This window comes from Cetorhinus maximus, chromosome 28 (assembly GCF_964194155.1).
Source record: "Cetorhinus maximus chromosome 28, sCetMax3.hap1.1, whole genome shotgun sequence".
NCBI classification, from domain to species: Eukaryota; Metazoa; Chordata; class Chondrichthyes; order Lamniformes; family Cetorhinidae; genus Cetorhinus; species Cetorhinus maximus.
Window position 1 is genome coordinate 15,719,421 of NC_135906.1, and position 26,311 is coordinate 15,745,731.

Sequence of the window (26,311 nt, forward strand, 5' to 3'; positions counted from 1 at the left end):
CAGTGATGTCCTGGAGCTGAGATGACTGGAGTCATACCTAGCACAAAGGAAGGTGGTTGTGGTTGTTGGAGGTCAACCTGCAGAGAGTTTTCCCCAATTCCCATTGACTTCAGTTTTGCCTGGTCTCCTTGATGCCACACTCGGTCAAATGTAGCCTTGATGTCAAGTGCAGTCACTCTCACCTGGGAGTTCAGCTCTTTTGTCCATGTTTGAATCGAGAGTGTAACGAGGTCAGGAGTTGAGTGGCCCTGGCGGAACCCAAACTGGGTGTCAGTGAGCAGGTTACTGCTAAGCAAGTGCCGCTTGATAGCACTGTTGATGTCCCCTTCCATTACTTTACTGATGATCGAGAGTGGACCTATGGGGCGGTAATTGGCCAGGTTGGGTTTGTCCTGCTTTCTGTGTACAAGACATACCTAGGCAATTTTCCACATAGCCAGGTAGATGCCATTGTTGTAGCCGTACTCAAACACCTTGGCTAGGGGCACAGCAAGTTCTGGAGCACAAGTTTTCAGTACTATTGCAGGAATATTGTCAGGGCCCATAACCTTTGTACTATCCAGTGCCTTCAGCTATTTCTTGATATTATGTGGAATGAATCGAATTGGCTGAAGACTGACACCTGAGATGCTGAGGACATCCGGAGGAGGCCGAGATGGATCATCCACTCGGCACTTCTGGCTTTTTGCACTGATGGCCTGGGCTCCTCCATCATTGAGGATGGGGATATTTGTGGACCCTCCTCCTCCAATGAGTGGTTTAATTGTCCATCACCATTCATGACTGGATGTGGCAGGACTGCAGTACTTAGATCTGATCCATTGGTTATGGGGTCACTCAACTCTGTCTATCAATCACTGCTTATGCTGTTTGGCACGCAAGTAATCCTGTGTTATCGTCTCATCAGGTTGACACCTCATTTTTAGGTATGCCTGGTGCTGCTCCTGGCATGCCCTCTTGCACGCTTCATTGAACCAGGGCTGATCCCCTGGCTTGATGGTAATGGTAGAGTGGGGGATATGCCAGGCCATGAGGTTACAGATTGTGTTTGAGTACAATTCTGCTGCTGCTGATGGCCCACAGCGCCTCATGAATGCCCAGTCTTGAGTTGCTAGGTCTGTTCGAAACCTATCCCATTTAGCACGATGTTACTGCCACACAACACGACGGAGGGTGAAGATGGGACTTCGCCTCCACAATGACTGTGCGGGGTCACTCCTACCGATTACTGTCATGGACAGATGCATCTGCAGCAGGCAGGTTGGTGAGGATGAGGTCAGCTGTGTTTTTTCCCATCCCATTCTCTCAGTTCCTTCGCCTCCGTCGCATCTGTTCTGATGATGCTACCTTCAAAAACAGTTCCTCTGACATGCCCCCTTCTTCCTTAACCGAGGTTTTCCACCCACGGTCGTTGACAGGGCCCTCAACCGTGTCCGGCCCATCTCCCGCGCATCCGCCCTCACGCCTTCTCCTCCCTCCCAGAAACATGATAGGGTCCCCCTTGTCCTCACTTATCACCCCACCAGCCTCCTCATTCAAAGGATCATCCTCCGCCATTTCCGCCAACTCCAGCATGATGCCACCACCAAACACATCTTCCCTTCACCCCCCCTGACGGCATTCCGTAGGGATCGTTCCCTCCGGGACACCCTGGTACACTCCTCCATCACCCCCTACTCCTCAACCCCCACCTATGGCACCTCCCCATGCCCACGCAGAAGATGCAACACCTGCCCCATCACTTCCTCTCTCCTCACTGTCCAAGGGCCCAAACACTCCTTTCAAGTGATGCAGCATTTCACTTGCATTTCCCCTAACTTAGTCTACTGCATTCGTTGCTCCCAATGCAGTCTCCTCTACATTGGAGAGACCAAACGCAAACTGGGCGACCGCTTTGCAGAACACCTGCGGTCTCTACGCAAGAAAGACCCAAACCTCCCTGTCGCTTGCCTTTTTGACACGCCACCCTGCTCTCTTGCCCATATGTCTGTCCTTGGCTAGCTGCATTGTTCCAGTGAAGCCCAACGCACACTGGAGGAACAGCACCTCATCTTCCGACTAGGCACTTTACAGCCTTCCGGGCTGAATATTGAATTCAACAACTTTAGATCTTGAACTCCCTCCCCCATCCCCACCCCCTTCCCGTTTCTTCCCCCTCCCTTTTGTTTTTTCCAATAATTTATAGATTTTTCTTTTCCCACCTATTTCCATTATTTTTAAATCTATAACTGTAATACCCTGTCAGTCTTTCCACCCCACCCCCACTAGAGCTGTACCTCGAGTGTCCTGCCATCCATTCCTAATTAGCACATTTTCTTAGATAATATCACCACCTTTAACACCTTTTTGTTCCTTTAGTCTGTGACATCTTTTGATTATCTGCTCCTATCACTGCTTGCTTGTCCCTACAATCCCCCCCCTCCCCCCAACAACTTCTCTCCCCCCACCCCCCAACCTTAAACCAGCTTATATTTCACCCCTCTCCTAACTTCACTCAGTTCTGCTGAAGGGTCATGAGGACTCGAAATGTCAACTCTTTTCTTCTCCGCCGATGCTGCCAGACCTGCTGAGTTTTTCCAGGTAATTCTGTTTTTGTTTTGTGTATTTTCCCCTCTTGTTGGTTCCCTCATCACCTGCCGCAGACCCAGTCTAGCAGCTCGGTCGGTCGTGGTGCTACCAAGCCACTCTTGGTGATGGACATTGAAGTCCCCCACCCAGGGTACATTCTGTGTCCTTGCCACCCTCAGTGCTTCCTCCAAGTGGTGTTCAACATGGAGGAGCACTGATTAAGGGAGGACGGTAAGTGGTAATCAGCAGGAGGTTTCCATGAGGTCTGGAGTCAATGTTGAGAACTCCCAGGGCAACTCCCTCCCGACTGTATGCCAGTGTGCTGCCACCTCTGCTGGGTCTGTCCTGCCAGTGGTACAGGACGTACCCAGGAATGGTGATGGTATCTGGGGCATTATCTGTAAGGTATGGTTCTGTGAGAATGACTATGTCAGGCTGTTGCTTGACTCATCTGGGAGACAGCTCTCCCAATTTTGGCACTAGCCCTCAGATGTTAGTAAGGAGGACTTTGCAGGGTCGACAGGGCTGAGATTGCCATTGTTGTTTCTGGTGCCTAGGTCGATGCTGGGTGGTCTGTCCGGTTTCATTCCTTTTTTGAGTCTTTGTAGCGGTTTGATAGAACTGAGTGGCTTGCTAGGCCATTTCAGAGGGCAGTTAAGAGTCAACCACATTGCTGTGGGTCTGGAGTCACAAGTAGGCCAGACCAGGTAAGGACGACAGATTTCCTTCCCTAAAGGGGCACCAGTGAACCAGATGGGTTTTTACAACAATCGATAATGGATTCTTGGTCATCATTAGACTTTTAATTCCAGATTTTTATTGAATTCTAATTCCACCATCTGCCATGGCGGGATTCGAACCCAGGTCCCCAGAGCATTACCCTGGGTCTCTGCAATACTGATCCAGCAACAATGAGCTGACAGTTGCCTGATCTCAAAGCACACAATGGGCTGAATTTTGCCCCTGGTGGGCGGGCGGGCAGCCCATCGCCGCCGCCGAAATAGGCCGCACCGCCATTTTGCGCGGGCAGGCCAAATAAGGCCCGCCCAGCGGGTTTGCGACTCCCGTGTACAACGGGAAAATCGAATCAGCGGCAGGCGTGTTCAGACCGCCGGTTCCAATGGGGAATCGGCCGTCTGTATAAAGAGTGGACAGGCAGCCTCCTTGAAGCAGTTCACCATGGCCACTCATAGAGAAGGGCATGCTGGTTTGAGGGCAGAGGAGGAGGAGGAGGAGGAGGGGGGGGGGGGGCAGGCTGCAGGGTAGGCCAGCAGGGGGCCACTGTGCCCCTCGGTTCTCAGATGCCTGCCTCGCTGTCCTCCTCCAAGAGGTGTCCAACCGTTGGGATATTTTGTATCCAGAGGTTGGTAGGAGCAGGGCCCCCCCATGTCACCAGGCAGGCGTGGTAGGAGGTGGCGGAGGCTGAAAGCTCCCATTACGATATGCGGCGCACCGGAACGCAGTACCGCAAGCGCTTCAATGATTTGTTGTGCTCTGGAAAGGTGAGTACCATGTCAGCCTTGGCCATTTGACCCAGCAGGTAGGCTTAGCCTTTGAGCCCCCCCACCCACGTCTTAGTGTCGTTAGTGCATTGGGCATTTGGCGCACGCTGGGTGGGCAAACAGACAGTGACCATGCTTACATCAGCCTTAGTGGTTGAGGAGAAGATGGGTTCTCCCTGCAGCATATGTTGGTGTTCGTCGCATTTGAGTAGTCTGGGGGCGACCTGCAGGGGAGGCAGCTCAACACATACTCAGAACTCCAACACATGTCTTATTGATGGTGATGAGATGGTGGAAGGGGAGCCTCAAGATCTCATGGCCAAGAGCCATCTGCTGGCCTCGGCGCCGCACCTAGTTGCACCTCCTTGCCATGGGCGCTAAGACCCGTGTGTTATTCAAAGTGATGGATGCAGAATGTGTCCAAGGTGTCCGTTGGGGGAGGGGGTTGGGACCAGCCATACTATCTTCTGGGGGCTGATCACCAGTAGTGTGGACAGGAGCCGCTGGAGGCTTCAGATGGGCCACTGTGGTTGGGGTGCAGCGTGCGCGTGCAGAGTACATGAGTGATCAGCCCCAATAAATCCTCTTCTCTGTTCTGCAGGCAAAAACAGAGCACAATCTGAGGGAGTGCCAGCGGACTGGTGGTGGGCACGCCATACTGCAGCGCCTCACCACCTATGAAGAGCAGGCCATGGAGCTGGGGAGGAGGCAGGCAGCCAGGGGGACAGGTGTCGGCGAGGCTGGGGTGCAGCAGCCAGGTATTTGAGGGCCACAGTCCCATCCACTCTGTCTCCCCACCATCCAAAGCACTGATGGTTGCTGCAATCGTTAATGCTGCAACACTGCTCATTCACAGACTGATACAGTCAGATATGTGGGTCATACACAACGGTCCCTCGGCCTCTTGAGGATGCGCATCTCTAGCACTTTCCAAAGTCGCCTTATCCCATTTGTGACCACTATCCCCATGGCCTAACATGCCATTGGTGCTGCTGCACATCCAAAGACATTTTGCATCTTAGGAGGGTTTGTACCTCCACCACCCTTTCAGCCAGTGCATCCCATATTACTCTGTCCAAAAGGTGCTCAGCACCTCACCTGTCAACCTCATGGCATTCAACTTAAATAAATGCCACCACGTTAGTCATCCCTGTGCCAAGGGGAAATGTTGGCTTGTGTCCACCCTTTCTATGCCCCTCATAACGGTCTGAAGGTCAATAATGTGACCTGTCAATCTCCTGTGCTCCATGGCAAATGTCGCAAGTGTCCGCAATGTTTCCTGATCACTCCAACTCTCCAGGCCAGCATGCACCCAGGTCAGGAACCTCTGCACTCTCCCCTCTCCAATGCCATCCCTCCCATGAAGCACAGGTCACAAGTGAACACAGAAGTGTAGATGTGGCCTCGACAGCGTTTTCTGCACTTGCAACATGACCTTCCTTTTCCTACATTCTATTCCTCGTCTGATGAAGGCAAGTCTGGCTTCGGCCTTGTTAAACGCCTTATGTTCCTGTTCTGCTACCTTAACGGGTCTGCCCAGCAAGGTCCCTGTAATTGTTGTGACTTCCCACGGTCCTACCATTACTCATGCATTCCCGTACCTTGCTTGTCTTGCCTAAGTGCTTAACCGAACACTTAACCACATAGCATTCCATGTGGCATTCCTTAGGCCATCTGACCAGCCTTTGTCTGTCGGCGCATGTAATGTTTGATCCTCCTCTTGACTATTTACCACCCCACCAACGTTCGTCTCCCTAGGTTCTTGAAGGGTGAGCAACTTATGAGGCTGGGGGGGAGAGGGATGAAAGGTGTTACTGACTGAACGTTAACTGATGCACTGTCCTTGTTGTTAATTTCAGCATCAGCACCACATGGCCGCCCCCAACATGTCCAGAGCCCACCCCTCCACACCTGAGGGTCAAGACTTGCAACTTGCGGCACACCATTTCAGGCAGCCAGGCACCAGTGCAGCGACAAACACTTCGGTGGGGAATATAACGTTGACTAGTGTCCCGGGGCACAGTGGAGAGGGCACTTCACAATCGCTGGAGGAGATGGCAGGGACAGAGAGTGCCAAAGGCGCCAGCAGCCAGAGGACTGCAGGGGACCAGGCACATGCTGAGTCCGGCAGTGATGATGTGCCTCTGGAGATATCACCAATGCAGCAGCTGCAGGACAAGCGGCAGGATGCGCGGGAGCATCTAGCAGGGTTGCATGAGGGTGTGCTTCAGTTGGTCTCTGTGGTGGAGGAGTCCAGGCAGAGTGTCAGTGAAGGCATGAACCTCAGGACAGAGCTTCAGGCTTCCTCCACTGAGAGATTGGCGACTCTCATGGAGAGGGGCTTCGATCAGATTGAGACTCTTCTGGTTGGGTTACGCTCTGACCTGCAAGCCCTCACAGTGGTAATGGCCACAGGTGGTCATTCCCAATGTGGGAGATGTTCTGGGCACCAAGTGTTGCCGCTCGGTGCCCATGCATCTGTGGTGAGCAGGGAGGTCCAATGTGACCTCACGTCAGTGCAGCAGCTGCCTGTCGTCGCTGCAAGCTCCTCTCAGGGCGCTCCGGATGAGGGCAGCAGCTCCTCCGCCCCTCTGCCAGTGACCGTTGCATCCGTTGAGACAACTGGGGAAGTGCCAGTTCTCGAGTCTCCTTCACAGAGACACGATCTGGGGGGTACTGGAGTGCGCCCCCTGAGCGGTCCAGGCAACGGAAGCGCATCTTGAGAAGACCGATGGCTCTCTCCACCACAGCCTTTGTGGTGCCGTGGCTCCTATTGTAGCACTGTTCAGATTCTGTTCTTGGATGGCAGAGAGGCGTCATGAGCCACCTTCTGAGGGGATAGCCCTTGTCACCCACCAGCCATCCATCCAGCCGGGCTGGAGCACTGAGAGTCCCGGCACCTGGGAGTGTCTGAGCATGTAGACGTCGTGGGAGCTGCCTGGGTACCTTGCACAAACCTGCAGAATCTGCATCCTGTGATCACACACTATCTGCACGAGTGGAAGCCCTTTCTGTTGACGAAGGCAACAGGCTCACCTGCTGGCGCCTTGATGGTCACATGTGTACAGTCTATTGCACCCTGGACGCGGGGGAAGCCAGCAATGGCCGCGAAGCCTCTGGCTCGCTGTGCCTGACTTGCCTGGTCCTAGCGGAAGTGGATGAAGGTCAATGCCCGTCTGAACAGAGCATCTGTGACCTGCTTGACACAAGTGTGGACAGCTGATTGGGAGACACCACAAAGATCACTCACCGAGTCCTGGAAGGAGCCAGATGCATAGAAGTGGAGGGCAACTGTGACCTTGAGAGTAGCTGGCACGGGGTGTCCGCCCACACAGTTAGGGGAGATCTCAGGGCCAATCATCTGACAGATATAGTTGACTGTTTCCCTTGACAGACGGAGCCTCCTTCGGCACTAGACCTCAGGCATATTGAGGTAGCTGCTTCGCCGCCTGTGTACCCTGGCAACAGGATAGTGGCGTCTTCTGCGGCCCCTTCCACCTTGGACAACCTCTTGGCCCTACGCCCCTTGTGCCTGCGCCTGGCCTCCCAAAGGTGGCTCCCCTGGAGGCTGATTGTCCACTCCTGGCCTCCTCCTTATTCTATCCCTCCCTTCCTCCTCAGAGGAGCTGCCTCCAGTGGAGATGTCAGAACCCATACCCAGGCTAAATGGAGGCCTCCGGAAAGCTGCAGGCCCAATAAAGATTACTGACTGCAGACTGCTGAGCTGAAGCTTCAAAGTACAGAGAAAGCTATTGGAAATCGATCTGAACTGGTAACAATCACACAGGCAAGTTCAAAACACTTTCTGCATTAAATACTTCAGAAAAAACATGAACAACCCCTCTGAGCCCACATATCCCGCCAGTGGGTGAGTTTTGTTAAAAAATCGCTTACCCACTTGCCCGTTGGGCCCATGCACCAAGCCGAAGTTCGCACGGGCTCCTCAAAATCGGCGTCAATTGCCGAGTTAAGGGCCTTAACAAGGCCTTTAATTAATGGCGGGCGCGCGTCGCACTGCATAACGCGCCCGCCCACCTAAATATTGCGATGCCGCGCGCTGACATCGGGACACGGGCTTGACATTTTAAGCGCTGATGTGCGGGCTCCGCCACCCGCACGTCAGCCAGAAAATTCAACCCAATGAGTTTTTCTCTGTATCTAATCCATGCAGTACCTGCCCTGGGAGTGCTCAATACTAGCATTGATAAAGAGCATTCATGGTGAAAGATTGTTCGTACCTTTACACATACACTCCCCAATGGGCATAAAACTTACAACACAAAATGAAAAAAAGAATTACAAACTTGGCTCCTTCCAGCAGACTCGTCACATTTACAGCTCCGCCGTCCTCGCCATTGAAAGTAGTCTTGTTGGCGACTTTAACCACACCCTTATCGATTTTTAGGTCAGGGAAGCATCTTCGGGTAACTGTAAGGTAAGCATTCGGATATGAGAAATCGCTCTGGACAAAATCTCAACAGCAGCAGCCAAGAATTTGGTTGAATGGTCAGTTGTCCTGGTTTATTTCAGGGAATACTGTTAAATCCCACACTAGGCAATATCCTCTGATCTGATTAGGTCCGTTTTGTTATTTTGTGGGGCGCTGCTTTTATTCCCTGCGCTGAGGGCATGGTGTGCTGTATCTGTCAGAATAATATTGAATGACTCCGATTAACTAGACGGGTGCTGCTTGGTATCAAATACAAAGATCCGGATTTTCACCACGATGGAGAAGCTCCCCGTCATGGCTAAAATCCTGGAAATGGTCAAAATTTCTACGTCCCACCCCTGGACTGGGCATTGCCCATCTTCGTAAGGGCAGGACTGGAGTCGGGCCAGAGTTCCCACGTGCGCAATTCACCGAGGCAGTGGGTCATTTAAATCACCAGCTGCCTCCACTGATTTCCGATCTTTGAACCCTAGCTATGTGAATCCTGGTGTGCGCAGAGCAGACCAAGTCAGAGGATGGTGGATTCTTTGGATGCCGGGGCACCCTTTTGGAGAGGTAAGGTATCCCTTTGAATTGGTCCCAGGGCACCTTTGGGAGAGGTAAGGCACGCTTTGGGATTGTTAAAATTAAACATGATTATGCACCTATTATGCACAAACTCACTGGAACTGTCAAGGAAGTGTCCAGCTGTCAAAGCTGTCCAGGAAGAGTCAAAGCTGTCTAGGAAGTGTCCAAGGATACTTGGTAGGTTGGCATATGGGGGTAAGGGCAAAGGGTGGTGAGCAGGGTCATGGATTGGCATCAGTTGGCACTAAATTTGAATAGGGAGTATGAGAGGCCACTGGGGAGGGGGGGCTTACAGCTGACACAAGTTGGCATGAATGGGGCATAGGGAGTTTGTGTGGGGTGAAGGGTGAGGTTCGGAAGGCTGTTTTTTTAAATTTAAACAGCGTGCCAGGGTATAGAGGCAGGCTTTGCACCCAGCTCACCTCCACGCCGGGCAGATCTTCCCACTCGTTTTGGGGTCACCTGCCCTGACTCCGCTTTCAGCTCCCCCTGCCCACTGCCTTCTCCCCCCTCCACAGCCTTCTCCACCACCCACTCCCACCGCCTCCTCCCCCACCCCACCCCCGCCCACTGCCTCCTCCTCCCCCCACTCCCACCGCCTCCTCCCCGCCCCCACTCCCACCGCCTTCTCCCCTCCCACTGCCTCCTCTCCCCCCCACTCCCACCGCCTTCTCCCCTCCCACTCCCACCGCCTTCTCCCCTCCCACTCCCACCGCCTCCTCCCCTCCCACTCCCACCGCCTCCTCCTCGCCCCCCCACACCGCCTCCTCACCCACCCCTCTGACTGCCTCCTCACCCACCCCTCTCACCGCAACCTCTCCTCATACAACAATCCTGCCATCCCAGGAATCAGTCTAGTGAACCTTTGTTGCACTCCCTCTATGGCAAGTAAATCCTTTTCGAGGTAAGGAGACCAAAACTGCACACAATACTCCAGGTGTGGTACAGCTGCAGTAAGACATCCTTGCTCCTGTACTCAAATCCTCTTGCAATGAAAGCCAGCATACCACTTGCCTTCCTAACTGCTTGCTGCACCTGCATACTTGCTTTCAGTGACTGTGGACAAGGACACCCAGGTCCCTTTGTACATCAATATTTCCCAATTCATCACAATTTAAATAATACTCTGCCATTCCTACCAAAGTGGATAACTTCACACTTATCCACATTATACTGCATCTGCCATGTATTAGCCCACTCACTCAACTTGTCTAAATTGTCTTGAAGCCTCTTTACAACCTCCTCACCACTCATGTTCCTACCTAATTTTGTGTCGTCAGAAAACTTGGAAATATTATATTTGGCTCCCGCGTCTGAACCATTGATATATATCATGAATAGTTGGGGCCCAAGCACTGATCCCTGCAGTACCCCACTACTCACCACCTGCCACTCCAAAAAAGACCCATTTATTCCTACTCTGTTTCCTGTCTGCTAACCAATTCTCAATCCATGTCAATATATTATCTCCAGTCCCATGTGCTTTAATTCTTCACACTAACCTCTAACGTGGGACTTTATCAAAAGCTTTTTGAAAATCCAAATATACCACGGGTTCTTCCTTATATATTCTACTAGTTACGTCCTCAAAAAACTCCAATTGGTATGTCAAACATGATTTCTCTTTCACAAATCCATGTTAACTTTGTCTATTCCTGTTGATATTTTCTAAGTGTCCTGTTATCACATCCTTTATAATAGACTCTAGCTTTTTCCTTACTACTGAGGTTAATCTAACTGGTATGTAATTCCCGGTTTTCTCCCTCCCTCCTTTTTTTTTTTAAATACTGGGTTACATTTGCCACCCTCCAATCTGCTGGGACTGTTCCAGAATCTACAGAAGTTTGAAAGATGACAATCAACGCATCCACGACTTCCGTGGCCAATTCCTTCAGTACCCTGGGACGCAGATCATCAGACCCTGGGGATTTATTGGCTTTCAGTCCTGTTAATTTCCTTCAATTCCTCCTTCTCACTAGACCCTTGGTTCCCTAGCATTTCTGGAAGTTATTTGTGTCTTCCTCCCTGAAGACAGAGCTAAAGTAGTTGCTCTGCCATTTCCTTGATCTCCAATATAAATTCTCCAGTTTCAGACTGTAAGGGACCTACATTTGTCTTCACTAATCTTTTTCTTTTTACATACTTAAAGAGACTTTTACAGACCGCTTTTATGTTCCTTGCAAGTTTACTCTCATATTCTATTTTTCATCTCTTAATCAATCTCCTGATTCGCACATTGGTGGAGTGGGCAGTTAGGCGGCAGATGAAGTTCAATGTGGAGAAGTGTGAGGTGATACACATCGATACAAAGAACATGGAGAGACAGTATAAAGGATACTATTCTAAAGGGTGTGCAGGAGCAGAGAGACCTGGGTGTATATGTACATAAGTCATTAAAGGTGGCAGGGCAGGTAGAGAGCTGTTTCTAAAGCATACAGTATTCTAGGCTTCATTAATAGGGGCATAGAGTACAAGAGCAGGAAGGTGATGATGAACTTATATAAGACACTGGTTAGCTTCAGCTGGAGTATTGTGCACAGTTCTGGGCGCCACACTATAGGAAGGATGTGAATGCATTCGGGAGATTGCGGAAGAGGTTTACAAGAATGGTTCCAGGGATGAGCCACTTCATTTATGAGGGAAAATTGGGACTGTTTTCCTTGGAGAGGAGAAGGCTAAGAGGAGACTTGATAGAAGTTTTCAAAATCATGAGGGGTGTGGACAGGGTAGATAGGGAGAAACTGTTCCCGCTCGTAAACGGATCGAGAACCAGAGGGCACAGCTTTAACGTGTTTTGCAAAAGAAGCAAATGCGAGGTGAGAAAAAACTTCTTCACACAGCGAGTAGTTAGGGTTTGGAATGCACTGCCTGGAAGTGTGGTGGAGGCAGGTTCAATTGAGGCATTCAAGAGGGCATTGGATGATTATCTAAATAGAAACAATGTGCTGGGTTATGGGGAAAAGGCAAGAGACTGGCACGAAGTTAAAATGCTCAGAGAGCCGGTGCAGACACGATGGGCCGAATGGCCTCCTTCTACACGGTAACAATTCGTGATTCTGTAGTCATCCTTTGCTGAATTCTAAACTGCTCCCAATCCTCAGGCTTGCTACTTTTTCTAGCAACTTTAAATGACTCCTCTTTGGATCTAATACTATCCTTAATTTCTTTTGTTAGCCATGGTTGGGCCGCTTTACTTGTGTTTTTTGTGCCAGAAAGGAATGTATAACCATTGCGATGCATGCATTAATTCCTTAAATATTAGCTATTGTCTATCCACCATCATGCCTTTCAATGGAGTTCCCCAATCTATCGTAGCCAATTCCCCCCTCAAACCTTCATAGTTTCCTTTGTTTAGATTTAAGACCCTCATTTCAGATTGGACTCACATTGGCCAGCCATCACTCCCACCCTGCACTCTGTCCCCTAAAGCCATCACTCCCACCCTACACTATCCCTTATAGCCATCACTCCTGCTCTTCACTATCCCCTATAGCCATCGTTTCCACCCTATACTATCCCCTACAGCCATCACTCCCACCCTACACTATTCCCCATAGCCATCACTCCCACCTAGACTGTTCCCTACAGCCATTACCCCTACCCTACACTGTTCCCTACAGCCATTATCCCTACCCTACACTCTGGCTCTTATACTTTCAATCACTTCTTTCAGCAGAAAATTACCCAGCTCCCCTTTGAGTTATCCATCAACGCCTACCTTGTCTTCCTAGAGTAGAGTTTCATAAATTCACTCTCACTGCTTTATTAAATCTAAACCGTCTGTGCATCTTGCATCTTCTGAACTCCAATCTCTGCTCCCTGGTTCCGACCTCGTCATTAGATCAAAAGGAATTTATGAAGGAGGAGTGGGAGAACTCTCCCATCAAAAGAATCAAACCCACAAACACTTACAAGGCTTGCTGGGAGTTATAAAGGCAGGACAGTCTCCATCCCTAAACACTTGAACAGGTGTCTGAAAGGCAAAAGTGAACGTACAGATGGTAATGTAGTTGTTTAACATCCATTTGGTTAAAATAGGATTTTTGTTTCATTAGACACATATATTAATGTTGAAGTACCCTCAAACTGGAGTTCAAACACTCGTGGATCTGTACGACGGTTGCCTCAAGATGGTTTATTGGTCAAAATCCCAGCAAACTTTTAATTTAGTTGAATCTTTAAAGGTCAAAGGTCATTCCAGATGATGTTTATGTTACAACCAGAGTTGAGCTTTTGCAACGGGACAAATGCGAACATCAGACCCTTTGGTCTGGTGTACGTGCACCACGTGGACTGCAGCGGTTCAAGAAAGCAGCTCACCACCACCTTCTAAAGGGCAGTTAGGGCTGGGCAATAAACACTAGCCTAGCCAGTGACGCCCACATCCCGTAAATGAAAAAAATAAACCCATTAATGCATGGTCTACAGTGACTTGAGTTGCTGAAGTTGGATCTTGAAAGTTTTTGGTTTTACATCAAAGGGCACCCAAATAATCCAGGGGTCATGTTGTGGTGGCCAGGCACCAGTGATTCTTCTTCATCTAACCTTCATGTGGAGGGCAGGCAGAAACCCTGGCAATGATTTTCTGTGATCACCATTCAGGGTTTGATACTGAGAATTTACTGATGGCAGCAGACACAAGTTTGGTTGTTGTACTCAAGTATCACCCTGGGTCTTATGGCTTCAGTATGTCATATGTCATCTGTAAATAAATCTGACATTGAAGTTTAACCTGTATGTTTTGCTCCTACTATTTCCACTTTCAAAGGTGATGGAAGAATATGGTGGGCCTCCTTCATTCTCTTCAGGAAATGGGTTTATGATCCAGTATGAATTTTTAAACATGGGCTTATTTACCTAAAAGTTATTTCAAAAAAACATTTGAGCTCTGTCTAGAAAAATTACATTGATCCTCAGGACGATCTGGAACCTGAAAGGGTTAGGAAATCGTAGTGCCATCCACTGCTCATAAATTTGTCTTTGTGAGGGTTATTATTTAGTGCACTGGCTCAGTAAGTAAACCACTGCCCAGTATGGCATTGATCCATACAGACCAGAAGTTCTTAAGTTACATCCCCAAGTCCATGTCAAATTAGCTGCAGGAGGAGGAAATTAGCAAGGGTTCCAGATCTGAAGTGTCCAGTGTGTAAATGATGAGTAAGGAGCGTTGGGGCTCTGCTCCATGTTTCAATGGCTGCTGCTGATTAGACACACATGAAGGATAGTCACTTCGCAAAACCGCACGAGACAGGCGATATCCCAGAGAGAATCGGCACCTTCAGGAGAGGGGGAACTGTATCAAGGGAGAGTCGGCACCCACAGGAGAGAGGGAACTGTACCCCAGGGAGAGTTGGCATCTTCAGGAGAGGGGGAACTGTATCAAGGGAGAGTCGGCACCTACAGGAGAGAACAGGGAAAATCTGGAAAAAGGCACAAGTGAAAACAACATAACTGTAACTTACCTTAGTGGAATCATTAAAGCCTGGTTTACAGAACTGAGTGTAATACTTCCACCTCTCTGGTTTCACAATAAGCTGCGCATGTGTTGTTATGAAGCTGTCAAACCTTTCTGGGCATTTACTAACACAGGTCTGGAAAAACAAGTCAATGGGATCATCAAAAGGTAGGATGACTATCAAGATATTTTTCAATAATTTTCTTTTGTTCATCATAGTAAGATGCATTGGTGTTTGGGAATGGATCTAATGTCAGCATCAAAAAACTCCAGGACAGGTACAGCACAGGTTAGGTACACAGTAAAGCTCATTCTACACAGTCCCATCAAACATTCCTGGGGCAAATACAGCACAGGATTAGACACAGAATAAAGCTCCCTCCACACTGCCTCCATCAAACACTCCCAGAGCAGATAAAGCACCAGGTTACATACAGAGTTTGGCTCCCTCTACACTGTCCCCATCAGACACTCCCAGGACAGATACAGCACGGGGTTAGATACAGAGTAAATGGAATAAAGGGGACAGTGGCAGCATGGATGCAAAGTTGGCTGAGTGATAGGAAACAGACAGTAGTGGTGAACTGAAGGAATGTATATAGTGAAGTTCCACAAGGATCAATATTTGGACCACTGCTTTTATTGATCCAAATTAAACACCTAGCCTTTGGGTGCCCAAGGAACAAATTCAAAATTTTCAGATCACTCCAAACTTGGAAGTATCATGAACTGTGAGGAGCATAGTGATTGACTTCAAGAGGATACAGACAGGCTGGCAGAATGGGCTGACACATGGCAGTGAAATTTAATGCAGAGGAGTGTGAAGTGATACATTTTGGTAGGAAGAACGAGGCAAAGCAATAGAAAATAAAGGGTACAATTCCAAACAGGGTTCAGGAACAGAGGAACCTGGCCATGTACGTGCACAAATTGTTGAAGGTGGCAGGGCACATTGAGAAAGCAGTTAATTATGCATACGGGAACCTGGGCTTTCTATATAGAGACATGGAGTACCAAAGTAAGGAGGTTATGATGGTACTTTATATGCACAGAAAGGATTTATAAGAACGGTTCCAGGGAGGAGGGGCTTCAGTTGTTTGGACAGATTGGAGAAGCTGGTATTGTTCTTCTTAGAGAAGAGAAGGTTGAGAGGAGATTTGATAAAGGTGTTCAAAAGCATGAGGAACACAGGCAGAGTAGGTTGGGAACAACCTAAACCCAAACTGGAATTACGCATGCAGCCCCCAAACCCAGTCCAGGCACACCCACCCCTAAACTCAATCCAGAAACACAACCCAACATTCTTACATGATCTTATTTTGTATCCGTTTCATGTTAGGAGAGTAATATTACTCACTATGCTCACAAGAACTTTCTGATAAAATTCTCAACAGGAGGAATTTCAATGCCTTAAAGCGATTGAGGCAGCAACATTTAGAATAGTGAAAATGTATCTGTTTCCACTCAAAAAAATATTTTTCTTACCTGCGTGGTTGGGCACTGAAACTCCAGCAGTACCAGAGGGTTAGCACACTTGAGAATGTTGAAATAAAAAAGAAATGGTTTGTGTCTGGAAAAATGAAAGAGAGAAATGCCACTGAATGTTTCTAAAGCAAGGTTTTAATCTCTTCATTTTCTCTCCCCAGCCACATACTTCACTGCAGCCAAAGTGTTAAACAGCCACTTGCTGTTTAGTGTGCTCGCATCAGCACACAGGAAATCACTAGGTTAATGCCTGTCGGCCAGCGATAATGCAATTCCTTACCTTGACATTCCCTGCTCCCCACTTCTCCCAACTGGCTGGTGCCTTGCATTATTCTATATGCTTTCCCCTCTCCTCACCATGCTGGCATACCAACTATGTGTGTCAATTGCCAATGTATTGGACCCAAGTGCCTATTCCTTATCTGTCAGTCCAACAAGTGATTGTTGGCAAGATATTTGACTCCCAGAGTCCTTACAGTCAAACTAGATCTTGTTCTTACAAATGTAGCACTGGAAAATGGTCAGGAGGATCATCCCTGGCTGATTTTGTGTATCCCTCTCTCTTTCTCAAGCACATGGCACTAAAACTGCAATGTGCTCTACGGGCTGTTCCCAGGGACACACATCAAAACAAACATCAACTGCAGCTGGAGGATCATCAACTCAGTGGAAGACATTCTTTGGTCTGCCCGAAACTTGTTGGTCTTCCAGTGCAAAGAGTGGTCCCCGACCGAGTGTTGCAGACTGGCACATTCCAAGGTCCAGGACTACATACTGAGGGATGCACTAAAGCTTGGGGCAGCCGCCTCAAAGGGGGAAGGTCACTGTGTAAGACCTTTCAGCCATAGTGCACCAAGGGGCTGGGAATTGTATAGACCCCTCGGGCTGTTTGACTCACATTGAATGTATGCAGTGAATATTACATGAATCACAATTGTATTGAAGCATTTCAGAGTGCAACATGATCTATGTAGATAAGTTAAGTACCGTTGCACTGTCTGCCTGTCTGTCTGTTATGACCATTTTGAAATGTCTGTATTGTTCCTCAGCTGTATTGAAGCAACTGAGGGTGTGACAAAATCTATGTGGAAAACTTGTTTATTGCACTTTTCATGATGGCCATTTTGAAATGTTTTGTAATGTTCTTTCAGATATTTTATGAATAAAGTATATTTTTGCAAAAACAAACTACAGGCTCACTCTCAGACTTGAATAGTACGCTGAGCAGAGTGTGGGACCTATGGTTTTAAATAGCTCTCTATCATGCCAGCAGCGTCTTAATCTTGTATGTCAGTGCTGAACTAACTCACAGGCCGGGTCATTGTCTTATGGTGACTCAAAGACGTTTTTATTACACTGGTGATTAAAATCCCTAAACCCATTCTGGAAACTTTATTCTGCAATTCCACCACTTTTGTTTTTTTTAAATCACTAGGTTGGTGAAAGGAAGAGAACTCACTCATTCCGGCTTCCAACTTGACCACAGAATTCGCCGTGGCTGTCAGTCGGATAGATCACTTTCCGAGGGTCTCCATGTGTCCATGCTAAAAACAGACCATCATTAAATAGTCATCATACACTGCACATCACCACAGAAAATAGTCAATGCATTAACTTTACCTTTAACTTTATTTCAAAAGGAAAACATAACCAACTGACCCCAAGAAAAGCACACAGGCCAGCATTAGTAAGCAGGCAAGTGCCTCAGCACCCAGCCAAAACCCTCCCGGCCTACCAATAAGCAAACTAACACCACCCACAAATATCCGATATTTGGTGCAGCAAATACTCAGTGGTAATCTGTGTGGATTCTATACTGACCTCCTACGTTGTGACTGTGTAAAACATCCGTTAAAAAAAAGAGTAAATAGCTTTTCATCTGGTGTATACATTCTCCTTTCCCTCAAAAAGCTGAGGGCACAACACTGCTTTAAACCGAGAAGAAGGATAAATGCATAATTATGAAAGGGTTTGTTTTAGAAGCATAATGGGGAGATTACAAGAAATGTATTCACACAAAAGACTAGTAGAGTATAGAACACATCAACAGTAACTATGGAATCATAACTGATGTTTAACAATCATACTCAAGAAAAATATCAAAGATTACATGGAATGAGCAGAGAAAAAGGATTAAAGTGGGTAGCCGCTGTTACTGGCACAATGGTTTCCTTCTGCATCAAAATTCTATGCTTCTTTGAGTCGTGTTCCTTTTGACAATTATAGGAAATCCACATTGTGTAGTCAGATGGCAAATATAGGCTCCGATAAGAAATTCAGCCCCTCCCAGCCAACAGCAGATGCATGAAAGCCAGTTAGCAACCAACTGTTCGTTCTTCATCACTGGGTCAAAATCCCAGAGCACCTTCACCACACAGACTGCAATGGTTCAAGGATATAGCTCACCACTATACCCTTCTCAAGGGCAACTAGGGATGAGCTATAAATCCCAGCTTTGCCAGCGATGCCCATATCCCAGGAATGAAAAATAATACAGAACCCACTTTCTTCATACAGGACCACAATCCTACTTAGACAAGCCCAGAGAGCTTATGAGCAGGTTGATAATGCATTTTGCTCTCATTTAAGTCAAAAAACATAATTTTCAAAATTTTGACTAGTCAAGTCAATTCCAACCAAGCTATACATGTCAAAGCTCCCTAATTGCTCAGTAAGCAAATGGCCTGCCTGGTGGGTGGTACTGAGCTACACAGACTAGCAAGATCCCAGCTTCCATGCTTAGTTCTGGCTGAATTGGCTTGTCTCATAAGGACCCAGCAAGAACATGAGAAATAGGACTAAGAGTAGACTATCTGACCCCCTGAGCCTGTGCCATGGGTCAATAAGATCATGGCTGACTTGATCATGGCTTTAACCACTTTCCTGCCAGCAAACAATAACCCACAGGATCACAGATTTGTTGCAGCACAGGACACAGCCATTCGGCCCATCGTGTGCACTGGCTCTTCCCAATGTGCATTTCACCTAGTGCCATTCTCCTGTCCTCTCTCCATAACCCTGCACATTCTTCCTTTTCAGGTAACTGTCTAATTCCCTTTTGAATGCCTCGATTGAACCTGCCCCCAACACACTATCAGGCAGTGCATTCCAAACCTTAACCACTCGCTGCATGAAAAAGATTTTCTTCATGTCATCTTTGCCTCTTTTGCCAATTACTTTAAATCTGTGCCCTCTCCTTCCAACAATGGGAACAGTTTCTCCCTATCTACTCTCCAGACTCCTCACGATTTTGAACACCTCTATCAAATCTCCTCTCAGCCTTCTCTTCTCCAAGTCCTAACTTCTTCTATCTACCTTCATAACTGAAGTTTCTCATCCCTGGAACCATTCTAGTGAATCTTTTCCGCATTCTCTCCAATACCTTCACATTCTTCCTAAAGTGCAGCACCCAGAACTGGACGCAATACTCCAGCTGAGGCCAAACTAGTGTCTAACATAACTTCCTTTCCCTTGTACTCTATGCCCCTATTAATAAAGCCCAGGATACCGTATGCTTTATCAACTACGCTCTCAACCTGTCCTGCCACCTTCAATGACTTACGCACATATATACCCAGATCACTACTGTGCTTCCTGCCAGCCCTTTGATTCCAATTTATTCGGCTCACATCCTTTCTTACCCCGTTGAAGTTGATTTTCCCCAGTTAATTATTCTTAATCTGGATAGTTCATTAGTTTTACCATAGTCATCCTAAAGCTTATGACAGAATGATCACTGTCCCCTAAATGTTCTCCTCCTGACACTTGATCTACCTCATTCCCCAAAACTAGATGCAGCAGTGCCTCCTTCCTCATTGGACTGGAATCGTGCTGCCGTAGAAAATTCTCCTAAACACATTTGGGAACTCTTGCTTCTCTCTGCCCTTTACACTACCACTATCCCAGTCTATATTTGAATAATTAAAGTCCCCCATTATAACTACTTTATAATTTTTATACCTCTCTAATTTCCTTGCAAATTTGTTCCTCTACATCCTTCCACTAGTTGGTGGCCTATAGACTACTCCGAGCAATGTAACTACACCATTTTCGTTCCTTGGCTCTAGCCAATAGATTCTGTCCTTGACTGCTCTGGATCATTCTCTTTCTCCAGCACTGCAATGTGCCCCTTAGTCAAAACCACCACCCCTATCTCTTTTTATTCTTTCCTATCTTTCCTGAACCCTTGTTGATCAAAAATCTATCTAACTCAGCCTTGAATATATTCAATGACCAGCCTCCACTGCTCTTTGGGCTACAGAATTCCAAAGACTAATGATCCTCTTGAGGAAAAATTCTTCATCTTCATCTCAAATGGGAGACCTCATATTTTGGAAACTGTGCCTATTAGTTCAAGATTCCCACATGAAATGGAACGTTTTTTCAGCATCTACCCTGTCAAACCTCCTCAGAATCTTATATGTTTCTATAAGATCACTTCTGATTCTTCTACAATGAGTATAGGCCCGATTTGCTCAACACTTCCTCCTAAGACAACCCCTCACTTCATTCCAGGAATCAGCCTAGCGAATACTCAACAGGTTAGGCAGCATCCGTGGAGAGAAACAGAGTTAATGTATCAGGTCGATGACTTTTCAATTGGGAAGATCAATCGACCTGAAATGTTAACTCTGTCTCTGTCCACAGGTGCTGCCCGACCTACTGTGTATTTCCAACACTTTTTTTTCTTTCAGATTTCCAGCATCTACAATATTTTGCTTTTGTACCAGCCTAGTGAAATCCATCTGAACAGTCTCCAATGCAAGTATGTCCCTCCTTAAATAAGGAGACCAAAATTGTACACAGTACTCCAGTGGTCTCACCAATGCACTGTGTTTGTAGCAAGACTTCCCTACTTTTATATTCCATCCACCTTGCCATAAGGCCAATAATTGATCTCAGTGCCCTGTGGAATTTAACATCCATGCACCTAGATTGCAGATGGGATGGAGCTTCCTGCCTCTCCACAAGCAATTAATCCACCAACAATCACTGTGCTGGCTCCTGAAGAATGGAGAAACATTTTGATGAGGTTCTCGAGAGAAAGGAAGGATGGGGAAAGATCCGACTTCCACATTACAGGGAGTCCACCTTTTACATGCTTCACCACAGCTAGTGAGGGCGAGAATGAGTCGAAATATAATGGTGCTGCACACAGTTCACAGGAGCTGGTTCAATAGTAACACTAGAACAGGTCACTTTCACATTTACACCATCCAGCAGTAAGCGTTCACTTACCTATTATGCCTACAGCGAAGTATCCTAAGATGGCCACAAAGAAGATTAAGCAGCAGATGATGTCAGTGCAGCTCCTGCAGAGACAGGGACCGTAACAGAACAAGTTAATAACAAACAAAGACACACACTGGACACGGCAGCTTTGCATCACATCATTGTATGACTATTCCCCCTGCTTGCAAATTGATGCCATGTTTTATGAGAAAACAAGCACAAAGTTTCACACAGCCCTCAGCTAGTCTACATATCTTCTTTCAGGTGGATGGAACTACTACCTTCTGCCAGTGCTAAACTGGACCGGGGTCAGAGCAAGAATGGGATCAGGGTTTGAGTTTTTAGGTTTGTTTTGCTGATGATGAAAGCTCACTGAATGGCTTTCCAGGTTCTCAGTTGTAAAGGCAATATACAAGAGAGCGAAAGGCCCTAGGTTCAACGTCTGGCCTAAGAGGAGTTAGCTGAACTCAGCAGCTAAGGAGAAAAATCTGTCACGGTTCCTGTTCTTCTTCATCATGCAGTGGAAGCTATTGGACAGGGTTTGTGTAGATATCAAATAAGGGTTTCGATGCAATGCCTCAATTAACCCTTCACCATTCATTGTTGAATCTCACACAAAGAAGAGACATTTATGCAGATATTGGAGGCAGGCTGGTGCCTCTGGGACTGTACCCAGTGAGTTTGAATCACTGGGGAATTGGGGGAAATGGATAGAATACAGGAGAGGAAATGGATGATAAGATTGGAAACAGAGACCCATTAACATCACCGTCAGCTGGATCTGATTCGAAAGACAAAAATTGCAAATGATTCACTGAAACTATTTATAAAGTCGGTTTATGGGCCAGATCAAATCAAACTGACAAGAAATAGAATAAACCAATTGATTATCTGGTGCCTTTATTCACCACCTTCGGACTATCAAAAGATTGTTTGAAAATCCCAGTATTAACAATATTGACAAATCTGGTAATTTCTTGAAATCAATAAGCTTGAATTCATGGAGTCAGAGTCATAGAGGTCTACAGCACAGAAAAAGGTCCTTCGGCCCATCGAGTCTGCGCCGGTCAAACAAGTACCGAACTATTCCAATCCCATTTTCCAGCACTAGGCCCATAGTCTTGTGTGCCATGGCATCGCAAGTGCACGTCCAAATACTTCTTAAATGTTATGAGGGTTTCTGCCTCTACCACCCTTTCAGGCAGTGAGTTCCAGATTCCCACCACCCTCTGGGTGAAAACATTCTTCCTCACATCCCCTCTAAGCCTCCTGTCCCTTACCTTAAATCTATGCCCTCTGGTTATTGATCCCTCCACCAAGGGGAAAAGTTCCTTCCTGTCTACCCTATTTATGCCCCTCATCATTTTATACACCACAATCATGTCCCCCCTCAATCTCCTCTGCTCCAGGGAAAATAACCCCAGTCTATCCAATCTTTCCTCATAACTAAAACTCTCCAGCCCAGGCAACATCCTAGTAAATCTCCTCTGCACTCTCTCTAGTGCAATCAGATCCTTCCTATAATGCGGATTCCAGAACTGCACGCAATACTCTAGCTGTGGCCTAACCAGCGTTTTATACAGTTCCAACATAAACTCCCTGCTCTTAAATTCTATGCCTCGGCTAATAAAGGCAAATATCCCATATGCCTTCTTAACCACCTTATCTACCTGTCCTGCTACCTTAAGGAACTGTTGGACATGCACAACAAGGTCCCTCTGATCCTCGGTACTTCCCAGGGTCCTACCATTCATCGTGTATTCTCGTGCTTTGTTTGTCCTGCCCAAGCGCATCACCTCACACTTATCCGGATTAAATTCCATTTGCCACTGATCGACCCATCTGACCAGCCCGTCTATATCCTCCTGTAATCTAAGGCTATCTTCCTCACTATTTACCACCCCATCAATTTTCGTGTCAGCCGCGAACTTAGACCCTCCTACATTCAAGTCTAAATCGTTTATATATACACACCACAAACAGCAAGGGACCCAACACCAATCCCTGTGGAACCCCAATGGACACAGGCATCCAGTCACAAAAACACCCCTAGACCATCACCCTCTGCTTCCTGCCACTCAGCCAATTCTGGATCCAATTTCCCAAATTGCCTTGGATCCTATGGGCTCTTACCTTCAATATCAGTCTCCCATGCAGGACCTTATCAAAAGCCTTGCTGAAGTCCAAGCAGACTACGTCAAATGCATTGCCTTCATCTATACCTCTTCAAAGAATTCAATAAAATTGGTCAGACATGACCTCCCCTTAACAAAACCATGCTGACTGTCCTTGATTAATCCCTGCCTCTCCAAGTGCAGATTAATTCTGACCCTCAGAATTGCTTCCAATAGTTTCTCTACCACTGAGGTTAGACTGACTGGCTTGTAGTAACCTGGTTTATCCCTTCCTCCCTTCTTGAATAATGGTACAACATTGGATGTCCTCCAGTCCTTTGGCATCTCTCCTGTGGCCAGAGAGGTATTGAAAATTATTGCCAGCGCCCCTGCTATCTCCCCCCTTGCCTCACTCAACAGCCTGGGATACATTTCATCCAGGCCTGGAGATTTATTTACTTTCAAGCTTGCCAGGCCACTTAGAACCTTCTCCCTTTCTATGCTAATTTCTTTAATTATATCACAGTCCTTCTGCCTGATTTCCATACCCACGTCGTCCCTCTCACTTGTGAACACTGACACAAAGTATGCATTTAGAACCCTACCTACGTCTCCCGGCTCCACACACAAATTATCATTATGGTCCTTAATGGGCCCTACTCATTCCCTAGTTATCCTCTTGCTCTTAATGTACTTGTAAAATAACTTTGGATTTTCCTTTATTTCACCTGCCAATGTTTTTTCATGCCCCCTTTTTGCTCTCCTAATTTCGTTTTTAAGTTCCCCCCTACACATTCTATACTCCTCTAGGGCTTCCGCTGTTTTGAGCCCTCAGTATCTGCCATAAACCTCCCTTTTTCTCTTTAGCCAATCCTGGATATCCCTCGACATCCAGGGTTCCCTGGATTTGTTGGTCCCACCCTTTGTCTTTACTGGAATATGTTGGCCCTATACTCTCCCTATTTCCTTCTTGAATGAGTCCTGCTGCTCTGATGCAGATTAATCTAAAAGTAGCTGCTCCTAGTCCACTCTGGCCAAATCATATCTGATCTTATTAAAAATCGGCCTTCCCCCAATTTAGAACTCTGATTTCTGGCCCATTCTTGTCCTGTTCCATAACAACCTTGAATCTAATGGAGTTATGATCGCTATCTGCAAAATGCTCCCCCACTGATACCTTACCACTTGCCTGGCTTCATTCCCTAAAATTAAGTACAGGACCGCCCCCCTCTCTTGTCAGACTTTCTACGTACTGGCTTAAAAAGCTCTCCTGGATGCATTTTAAGAATTCCACTCCCTTTAAACCTATCACACAATGACTAATCCAGTTAATGTTGGGGAAGTTGAAATCCCCCACTATTACTAACCTATTATTTTTACACTTCTCTGAAATTTGCCTACATTTCTGTTCTTCTATTTCTCTATGACTGTTTGGGGGCCTATAATACACTCCCAGCAATGTGATTGCTCCTGTTTTGTTTTTCGGTTCTACCCATATGGCTTCATCCTAAGATGTCATCCCTCCTTTCTGCTGTAATTGATTCCTTGATCAATATTGCGATACCCCCTCCTCTTTTACCTCCTTCACTCTCTCACCTGAAGACCCTATATCCTGGAATATTGAGCTGCCAATCATGCCTCTCTCTCAACCATGTCTCTGTGACAGCAATGACATCATTTGTTAATTTGTGCCCTCAACTCATCTGCCTTATTTGTCAGGCTCCTTGCATTAAAGTAAATCCCATCCAACCTTGCCAAACTCCCTTGTGCCTTAACTGGCCTATAATTTCTATGCCTTCCAGACTCCCTTGCACTCTAATTTCGGCTGTGCATCCCCCCCCCGCCTCTGCTGAACCTCCTCTCAGGATCCCACCCCCCTGCCAAGTTAGTTAAAACCCTCCCCAACAGCACTAGCAAACCTCCCCGCAAGGATGTTGGTCCCATTCAGGTTCAGGTGCAACCCATCTGCCTTGTACAGGTCCCGCCGCCCTCAGAAACGGTCCCAATGTCGCAGAAATCTAAAGCCCTCCCTCCGGCACCATCTCTCCAGCCACGCATTCATCTGGACTAACCTCCTATTTCTATACTCACAAGCGCATGGCACCGGAAGTAATCCAGAGATTACTACCTTTGAGGTCCTGTTTCTTAATCTGCTTCCTAGCTCCCTAAATTTTTCTTGCAGGACCTCATCCCTCTTTCTACCTGTGTCGTTGGTATCAATATGTACCACGATCTCTGTCTGTTTGCCCTCCTCCTTTAGAATGCCCTGTAGCCGTTCAGTGACATCCTTGTCCCTGGCAACGGGGAGGCAACATACCTTCCTGGAGTCACGTCTACGGCCACAGAAATGCCAGTCTGTTCCCCTTACTATCGAGTCTTCTACCACTATTGCTCTTCCCCTCTTTTTCCTCCCCCGCTGGGCAGCTGAGCCACTCACAGGGCCATGAGCGTGGCTGCACTCCCCAGAGGAACTGTCACTCTCATCGTTTTCCAACACAGAAAAATGGTTCTCAAGCGAGATGCACCCTGGGGATTTCCTGACTACCTGCCTAACACCATCCTTCTGACTGATGGTCACCCATTCCCTCTGTCTGTACTTCTGTAAGCTGTGCAGTAATCATGTCTAAAAATATGCTATCCACGAAACTCTCAGCCTCGCAGATGCACCTCAGTGCCTCCAGCTGCCGCTCAAGCTCCGAAACTTGGAGCTCAAGTAGCTGCAGCTGGTGGCATTTCCTGCACACGTGGTCAGTCAGAGCACAAGGAGCATCTAGGACTTCCCACATGTTGCAGGCGGTACATAGGAAAGGTTATTGAGTCAACACCCAATGAAGTAAGGTAATCATTTCTAGTGACACAGACTCTTAAGCCACATCAACCTATGTCCTAAAACAGAAGTTAAACCACCAGTATTGTAGCCCGGTAATAGGCAATGACA

General features: G+C 47.3%; 1 protein-coding gene across 5 annotated transcripts in view; it reads right to left on the minus strand.

Moving 5' to 3' along the window:
- The window catches only part of LOC144668839 (choline transporter-like protein 2), a 110,652-nt gene that overhangs the window by 41,617 nt on the left and 42,724 nt on the right, over window positions 1-26,311 (minus strand). For all 5 annotated transcript variants that reach the window (XM_078531253.1, XM_078531252.1, XM_078531254.1 and 2 more), the window contains exons 3-8: window positions 21,266-21,339; window positions 17,487-17,571; window positions 16,028-16,112; window positions 14,550-14,678; window positions 13,000-13,060; window positions 8,375-8,498 (exon numbers count right to left, since the gene is read on the minus strand). In XM_078531253.1, the coding sequence (XP_078387379.1) occupies window positions 8,375-8,498; window positions 13,000-13,060; window positions 14,550-14,678; window positions 16,028-16,112; window positions 17,487-17,571; window positions 21,266-21,339 (558 nt within the window). The remainder of the gene's footprint in view (window positions 1-8,374; window positions 8,499-12,999; window positions 13,061-14,549; window positions 14,679-16,027; window positions 16,113-17,486; window positions 17,572-21,265; window positions 21,340-26,311) is intronic.